At 36.5% G+C, this 10,000-nt stretch overlaps 1 protein-coding gene across 1 annotated transcript in view; it reads left to right on the top strand.

Moving 5' to 3' along the window:
- Positions 1-582: 582 nt before the first annotated feature.
- The window catches only part of LOC138863595 (opsin-5-like), a 43,434-nt gene continuing 34,016 nt past the window's right edge, over positions 583-10,000 (top strand). The window contains exon 1 of the mRNA XM_070128092.1: positions 583-771. Coding sequence (XP_069984193.1) covers positions 603-771 — 169 coding nt within the window. The 5' untranslated portion in view covers positions 583-602. The remainder of the gene's footprint in view (positions 772-10,000) is intronic.

Genomic DNA, 10,000 nt, shown 5'->3' on the forward strand with positions numbered 1-10,000 from the left:
AACCTTTGATATCGTTCAGGTGTATGATGATTAGGTATATACTTTTACTACCAGAAAAAATAAAATCTGTGCCACTTCAATGTACATCGTAATATTAGGATAAAAAAAGAAACATCAGAAGTAAACTGTTAAGCTCATTAAGTTACTGATCGCATTAACTTTTTTTTTCCTTACTGTAATGTTGAAAGTAAATAATTCAGTGGAATTTCTCTATCCCAAAACTATATCGGAGTGTTCCAGACCTTATTATAGAGTATTCCGAATTCCTCGCTGACAATAAAGCCACATATCTATTTATATGACTTCCTAGAATTCCCAAGGGCGAAGGTACTGTTGTTCCCTCGTTCTAATCATTACACCAACTACATTATAGCCGTTCCGGGAATATGCATTTATTTCTTTCCTTCTCTTCTACGTTCCTCTCCCTGCGTCTTCATCAACGTCTTCATAAAAAAAACTAAACCTCTCCTTACAGAACATGGCGCAGAACCGTGCATGAAACAGTGCACGACGCATAGATACACATTCCCTTGAACAGTCCGTCCTTGATTAAATCGACCTTACCCCGTGTATCAACAGTGGTGGTGTCGGTGGTGGCGAACATGCTGGTGGTCGTCGTGCGGGTGTGCGGACGCCGTCGCCGAGTTCGAAGCAGCCACGTGTGTACGCTGAGCTTAGCCGTGTCCGACGTCGCCTTCAGCCTGCTGGTGCACACGCTCATGATCCTGGCGGCGCTCGGGGTCGACTCGGCGCTGCTTTTCAACACTATAGGTAAGAAGGAACTCTTTATCACTTATTTTTTTTTTTTTTCATTTTAAAAGGTGAATTATAAGCGGAACGATTATTTATTTTCTCCTGTACATAGGGTCAGTGTTTTATTTATCAAATATGTGTTCGACTTTTGGCATTGTTTTGTACCTATTGGCGTTAGGAAACATATAGGCCTATCTGAATCTATACCAATATTTTGCCACGAACTTACTCTCAAAGAGAGAGAGAGAAAGAGAGAGAGAGAGAGACTGAGAGAGACGGGGAGAAAAGGAGGGAGTGAGAAAGGGAGAAATAGACAGACAAATAGATAGATAGATAGATAGATAGAGAGAGAGAGAGAGAGACAGACAGACATACAGACAGATTTAAGGACAACTTACCCCTATCACGCATCACAGCCGTAGCAACATACTTTCCCTATATTTGTGCAGATCGTCGAATCACAAAAGCAAGTTTGACTTTCTACTCCACAGCGGAGTGCGGAGTTGAAGATCAAACATGGCGTTTCAGGAAGTAAGGCGACCATGCTCTCTGGGCCTCTCAGGGGACAGTTGCTATAAGGAACTATGCAATAAGATGCTCGCGTGTGAACAAGGAATGCGTGGGAAGAGATAAGAGTAACCTTAACCTGGGTCAGCAGTGTTCAGAGGATGGAGTGTGCTGAGTGCGGCATTTTTGAGCGAAGTGTTGGAAGGAGAGGGAGGGAAGGAGGGAGGGAGGGAGGGAGGGAGAGGGAGAGGGAGAGAGACTGAGACTGAGACTGAGAGAGACGATGAGAGAAAGAGAGAGACAGAGAGACAGAGGCATACACATAAGCCCACAAATAGACAGGAGAGAGAGAGAGAGAGAGAGAGAGAGAGAGAGAGAGAGAGAGAGAGAGAGAGAGAGAGAGAGAGAGAGAGAGAGAGAGAGAGAGAGAGAGAGAGAGAGAGAGAGAGAGAGTGCGCTGAAGCCCGAGGACAAAACAAAAGAAGCTCGGGCGACCCGCTTGAATGGCGCGCTTTTGTTCACAGTACATCTCTTTTTTTCCGTCTTTATTCGCGCCAGTCTCTACCCACTCCTGGCGTAGTCATGGTGTCAGAGTACCCTCATGGCTACTTGAAGCAATGCGGAGACAATTTCCTTTTAAATTTCTCCTTCCTGGAAGCGCTCGCGGGGACAATGGCTCTCTCTCGGTGACGAAAAAAAAAAAATTTAGACGCGCGGTTTGAAAATTTGCAGCAACATCAGGTTTTTCCAAAGTTTTAAGACACACCCGGATGCGAGATCTTGTCTGGGAGCGGAGGACGAGGAGGAGGAAGACCAGCTAGGAGGGAGCGGCGTTGTCCTTGGTAATTGGAAGGGAGTGTCGCCCTTCTTTGGCCTTCTGTGCCGAGGGAATGAAGCCGCGTAGCAATGGTATTTTGGGTGGTCTCGGAGGTAGAGCTTCGGAAACAGCTTAGCGATGGGGTGATTGGGTGTTTCATAGGGCATGGAGACAGAGGAATGGGAACGTAATTATAGAAATGGAAGTTTGATTTATATGTTTAGCTTTGATGTGCTATATCGAGAGAATCAGAATGCGATAGGTTACATTGCCTTCAATGCGGTTTTAAGGGGATATGTCTCCGTATGTATCTGTCTGTTTATCACACGTACACGACCAGACAAACACACACACACACACACACACACACACACACACACAAAAAAAAAAAAACATGGCCTCCGCATCGCTCTGACCTCCCTCACCAAAATTCGCGACCAAACGCGAGTAAAATGCCGTAAATCTGTCGAAAGAAGACTGCAGTGAGGGGAAGGAGGAGGAGAAGGAGGTTTTGCCGCGCGGGATCTGGCGGCGCGAACTCCAATTCTGCCGCGTCTCTCATTTTCCTTTTATGGTCGCGGGCTGAGGACCCTCGGGGCGGGATGCGCGGTGCGGTTTTCGTTTGTGTTGGCAGATGGTGTAATTTGATTATCTAACAATGCATAGGTTGGTGTTTTCGTTTTTGTTTATTCTATTTTATTTTTTGGATTCATTATATGATTATAAGGCATTCTGTTGGTTATTTTCGTTTATGTAAATACATTATGGAAGTATGTGTTTTACGATTTTCATTTGTTTTGGTTATCTACTTATTATTTTTTTTAGGATTTGTTATATGATAATTAGGTATTCTGTTGGTTATTTTCGTTTATGTAAATACATTATGGAAGTATGTGTTTTACGATTTTTTAATGGAAGGATAGGTGGATGTGTCAAATTGTCATTGTCGAAACAGGAAGTAAAACGTGATAAAGACATACGTGACAATAAAACAGATTATAAACTGGCGAAGAAAAATGGAATCATAAGAAAAATTGATAATGAGAACTGTCGGAATGAGGCGGTAAGAAAAATAACAACAAATGAGTAGATGCAATTATGATAAAATTGTAGATATCGTGAAGGAGAGAACAAACCGAAAATAATTTCTCGTAATTTCGACGGCCTCTCGCTCACCTCTCGGGAAATTCACATGAATAATAGGTAATATATATACAAAAAAAAGAAAGATAAAAAAGCAATAGATAAAATACATAAAAAATAGATAAATAAAAAATAGAAAAAAATAAAAAAAAGAAAAACTCGGATCAGAAACACTCCTTTTTTTCTCCTTGTTCGAGGACCTTTTAGTTCTCGTTCAGATATACTCCGAGGAGAAAGTGGCAACAGATCAGAAACTTTGGGTGAGAACGTTTAAGAAATGAATAATAGATAATATACATAAAAAAGAAAAGGAGAAAAAAGAAGAAGGAAAAGAAAACTCGCATCATAAACATTCCTTTTTTTTTCCTTGTTCGAAGACCTTTTAGTTCACGTTCAGATTCACTCCGAGAAGAAAGTGGCAACAGATCAGAAACTTTTTGGGAGAACGTTTAGTCGCCCGAATCTGGCTGGAGAAATATGGCATCGCGCGACACGAGGAAAGTTTGGAGGTTCTTTAGTGCCTTCGCTCCCCTCCCCCCCCCCCTTCCCCTTCTTCCCTTCTCTTTGCCTCTCTTTCCCCTACGTCTATCCCTCTGTTCTTTCCTCTCCTTCTCCCGCTCTTCCCTTCTCTCTCTTTGCCTCTCTTTCTCCTACTTCTATCACTCTGTTCTTTCTTCTCCTTCTCCCGCTCTTCCCTTTTCTCTCTTTGCCTCTCTTTCTCCTACCTCTATCCCTCTGTTCTTTCCACTCCTTCTCTCTTTCTCTCCTCCCCTTCTCCCCCTCTTTCCTTCTCTCTCTTTGCCTCTCTTTCCCCTACTTCTATCCCTCTGTTCTTTCCCCTCCTTCTCTTTTTCCCTTACTCCTATCTCCCTGTTCTTTCTTCTCCTTCTCTCTTTTTCTCCTTTTCTTTCCGTTTATATTGCCTTTCCTCTCCTTTTCTCATCCACTTACCTGGCCCCCTTTCCTCTTTCCTCTCGTCTTCCTCACCTCGCCTTCCCCTTCATATTGACATTCTTTCATCATCCCTCCCCCTTCTCCTCTTCCCTTCCTCATTCTCATTCTTATCTCCTTCCCCCTTCCCTTCCCTTCCTCATTCTCATTCTTATCTCCCTCCCCCTCCCCTTCCCTTCCTCTTTCTCATTCGTATCTCCTTCCTTCTCTTCCCTTCCTCATTCTCATTCTCATCCTTATCTCCCTCCCCCTTCCCTTTCCTTCCTCATTCTGATTCTGATTGTAAGGGTTGTAAAAACATATCCAGTTTATGTGAACCATACACTTGTTCCCTCTTCACGAAACGGTCATGAGAACCGATGTCTTTAAATTTGTGTTCATTCATATTCTTTCATGTTTTTCCATTGTGAATTGTTTAAAAACGATCTTTGTTCATGGCAATTCCTGTGCCATCCACTCAGACTCCCTGTACGTCCCTGCCTTGCCCCTCTGTACCAGTTACCAGCAATAAAGTTGTGAACCAGCAATACCTTTACCTGCACCGCCATCTTCAGAGTACTCGCCTGTGCCTCAGTGTCTTACTTGCTGACTTAACGCTCAGCCACACTCCTACCACACGCCAAGAAGCAGAAGTGGGTGGGACGCCTCCCACATCATTAAACCGTTCCCTTCCTCATTCTCATATCTATCTTCCCCCTCCTTTCCCTTCCCTTCCTCATTCTTATCTCCCTCCCCCTTCCTTCGCCACATGCATAAATCAGCGGTTGTCTGAAGTTAGGTTATTAAAGACACCAATCCGGGATTAACGGCGCCGCGCATCGACTTTCTCACACTGTCACATCTATTTCGACTTTGGGAGAGTGAAGTGGCGTGAGGCGCAGCGGGATGGCAATGGCAGTATGATGGGCCTTACGCTGCAAATTTATCGGGAAAGTCGGGTGCCTGGCTGGCTGATGAGGGCTTGGCGCAACGGCGATTAATTCAATGCGAACGCAATTACGTGCGAACACAAATGCATACGTAAACACGCGTTTGTTTATCACACACACACACACACACATATATATATATATATATATATATATATATATATATATATATATATATATATATATATATATATATATATATGCACACCTGCACGCACACGCACACGGACACACGTACACGTGTGTATGTGAGAACACGTGATTTAGATTTTGCAATCCTTATAATTTTTACACGGCTTTTGAATAGCGATCCCTTAAAAACAAAAGCATCAGAACAAAAGTCTTTTTTCAGAGAATCGGACGATTTCGTGAAGAGTGACCTTGTTTTGTCAAAGAAGTCCCTTTGAATGTCTGTCGATATATCGATTCCTGCTACGCCTCTGAATTAATTAAGACTTTTTAACGAACGCCCGTGTGATTATCAGGGTGCTATGGCTCTAGATTAGTGGGGATTAAGCTTATTGTTTTACATATTCGGCGCTTTATCGACTTTTCGAGTTGAATGGCGAGAGGGAGAGGAGTTTATAAGGTAAACAACACGGGATTTGGAAGTTGTGGAAGGGAAGGAGAAAGTTGTTAAGAGGAAAGAGAGAGAAACTTCTGTAAAACTTGACGAGAAGAGGAGAGGAGGAGGAAGAAGAAGAAGAAGAAAGAAGAAAAGAAGAAGGGGAAACGAAGAAGGAGAGGGAAAAAGGAAAAAGAAATGGGTATGGCGTAGAAAAAAAGAGAGTGAGAAAGAGAAGAAAGAGAAAGCAGGAGGAGAATGGGATATAGAAGAAAGAGATGAAGAAGAAGAATGAAAAGGAAAAGTATGATTAGAAGGAGTAGGAGAAATAGAAGTGTGGATGAAAACAAGATGGAGAAGAAGAAAGGAGGAAGAACTGGATGAGATGATGATGATGATGATGAAGAAGATGGAAAACGATGATAATAAAGTAATAATAAGAAAGGAAAAAGAAAATGAAAAATGGAAAAGCAAAAAATATAGGAAAAATAGATTTAAAGTAGAAACAGACGAAAAAGAAAGATAGAAAAAAGAAATCATGATTACAAAGGAAAGGCAAAGACAAAAAAATCATACACACCTTCACCAGTAGGAAGAGGAAGAATAAGAAGACGAAGAAAAAAGAGATCAACTCTAACGCATTTACTTCGTCTCTGCCCGTACCGCCATTACTTGTAGAGACATCCAGCTGTCGCTTAGATAGGAAAAAAAGTGAAGATTTATACCCCAGCCTCTGCTGTCATTCATCTCCCGTGCCTATCTCTCACTCGCATGTATTTTACCTTTAAAGCATCGAGTTTTATCTAATATATATTGTTCCATGGCATCTTTCTAGAGTTATTACCATACTCGACTCGTGTTTATCCTGAGTGGCTTATAAATATACCCTTTTGCCCGCTGCTCCCCGTTGATTCATTACCGTTAAACCGGACTGTTTGCGCGTTAAATATATCTGTTTGCTTTGCCCTTGAGTATATTTTCTTTTGGTTTTTGCCTACGTTAATCAATTTTTGTTTCATTTCTTTCATACTGCGTTATTGATGATTTAAGTGCTATGTATTTTCAGTCTGTGTTTGTTATCCGTTTTCTCTGGGTTGAAGATTTATTTTTGCTCTCTCCTTTTTCTTTTTTCTTTTTTACTTCTCTCGCCTTCATTTCAGGTCTGGTGCTATATACTTTCTATTTTTTTCGTTATTTCTCTCGTTTGCCTTTTTCTTTTCCATAATTATCTAGTAATTTCTATTTTCCTTCTGTCTATTTACATCGGTTTACCTTCCACATCTCCTTTATTCATTTCTGTTTTCTTTCCATATACCTTTGTTTGGTGCGTGTCCCACTTCATCTATTTAGTTCTTTTTCCATTCCATATACCTCTATTTATCGACTTTTCATTTACTTGTTTACGTTTTCGTTCCTCATATCTTTTCCTATTTGTGTTTTCGACTGTCTCTTCCCACAGCAACTGTCACTCCTTTTCCTCGACAGAATCTCAGGGTAGTTGCTCATTAGTAGATGGATATGGTTAATCAATTTGCCCTTAATGGAAATGTGTCAATGCGAGGACATATAACGCGTGGAGACAGATGGAAAGAGAGAATAAGGAATATACAGTAAAGATAAAGGGAGGGCGAAATATGGATCGATAGAAGACAAAATAGCCAAACCGAAATAATAGTTTCCGGAGAGAAAGAAAAGGAAGAAATATAGAGAAAATATAAGTGAGAGAAAAATAGAGATAGAACGACAGATGGAGACAGCGACAGGCGAAACAGCATAGCCGTCAATATTACTTCCCACGTAATGAGGAAGACCTTACATATATAGCGAAATGGTGGGCGTGGCCGAATCAGGCGTTGCGAGATGCTCCGTCTATTTTAAGAGCGACGGGAACTGCGACTGCCAGTGGATGCTATGCGTATGTATGGGAGAAAGCCGTGGTCCTCAGTCGGTTTGAATATAAGCGATGGCTATGATGTAAATGAAGTAAATGCGAGAATGACGTAGGTAAATGTGTAAGTTAACGTTAATGGCAATGACTACAGGAATAATAGAGATGAGTACACGATATTAATTGCAGTAGAGAAAGTCGGTACCAACAGTAACGATGCGGAAAAACAATGCTATGAATAGAGATGATAATCCTACCACTGATAAACTGTGATAATGATAGAACCCAACTGTGTTTCGCTGCTATTACGAATAATGGTAATAATTATAATTATAATAACGATACTAGTAATAACGCTAATAATAATATAAATAATGACAATAATGATGATAATGATATTAATAAAAATAAAAGTAACAATAATAAAAGTGATATTAATAATGATAACAAAAGTAATAATAAAGATAATAATAATAACATTATTATTATTATCGACAATAATGATAGTAAAAATAACAATAATAATAATAATAATTATAATGTTAATAATAATGATGATAATAATAACAATGAAAACAGCAATGGTAATCAAGATGAAACTAATGATAAAAGATGACAAGAAGAACAGCAGTAGTGATGATGATAATAACAATGATAATGATAATACAAATGATAATGATGATAATGAAAATAGTGTCAATGATAATGATAATGATAATAATGTTAATAATAATGATAATAATAATAATAATGATAATGATAGTAATAAAGGCAATCATAAGCATGATAATAACAATAATTATAATAATAATAATAACAACAAGAACAACAACAGCAATGATAATGATGTTAATAATAACAATAGCAATAAGTATGATAATAGTAATAATGATATCAATAACAGTAATAATATTAATAATGATAATGATAATGAAATTAATGCTGATGATAATAATGATGATAATGATAATGATATTAATTATGCTAATGATAATATTGATAATAATGGTGATGAAAGTGAAAATAATAATCTTAGTATTATCAATAATAATGATAATGATAATAACAATAATAATGATAGTAATAATAATGGTGATGATGATAATAATAATAATAATAATAATAGCAATAACGATAACAATAACAATAATGATGATAATAAGTATAAAATGGTACAGATACCACCACTAGTAATCATTATGATAATAAGAATAATGATAATATCAATGATTGTTATGAAAATGATGGTAATGATAATAACAAGTATAATAATAACAATAATATTAATAACATTGATAATGGCAATGATAATAATGATGATGATAATTATGATAACAATATTGATAATAATAATAATTATTATTATAAGAATTATAATCATAATAATACTGATAATGATAATAAGAAAATAATGACGATTATGATTATAATAATAATAATGGTAATGACAATAATGATAATGATAATTATGATAATGATGGTAATCATACTAATAATGATGATGATAATGATAATAGTAATGATGATGATAAGGATAATAATAATGATGATGATAACAATAATGATTATAATAATAGATATTACTATTGTAATCATGATACTGATAATGATGATAATAGTAATGATAATAATAATGATAACAACAATAATGCAATAATAATGATAATAATAATAATAATAATAATAATAATGATAATGATAACAATAAAAAATAATAGTAATAATGATAATGATAATAATAATGATATTATTAATGATGATGATGATGATAATAATAATAATGATAATAATAATAATAATAATGATACTAAAAATTTATAATTATTACTGTTGATAATAATAATGATAATAGTAAAAATAATCATGATAATAATGATAATAATAATAACAATGATGATAATAATCATAATAGTGATAATAATAAGGATAATAATAATGATAATAATAATAATAATAATAATAATAATAATAATAATGATGATGATGGTGATAAAAAAGTAATAGTAAAGAATAATAATGATAATAATAGTAATAATAACAATGATAATAATAGCAATAATAACAACAATAACAATGATAATGATAATAATCATAAAAATGATATTGATGATAATAATCATAATAATGATAATGATAATACTAAAAATAATCAAGATACTATTATTATCATTATTATCATAATGATAATAATAGTAATGAATAAAGCTAATAAAAATGATATTGATAATGATAAGAATAATGATAGCGATAACAATAATAGTAGAATAACGATAATGATTATGACAATAATGGCAATGATAATGGTGATGATATTAGCATTGCTGATAATACCAACCACAACATTAGTTATGATAATAATGATGATGCTAGTAATACTAATAACTAAATTGACTTGATAATGGCTGGTCTTAATACCTGTAGACCACAACTAGAGAACTAGTGTGAAG

Source organism: Penaeus vannamei, chromosome 12 (assembly GCF_042767895.1).
Source record: "Penaeus vannamei isolate JL-2024 chromosome 12, ASM4276789v1, whole genome shotgun sequence".
NCBI lineage: Eukaryota > Metazoa > Arthropoda > Malacostraca > Decapoda > Penaeidae > Penaeus > Penaeus vannamei.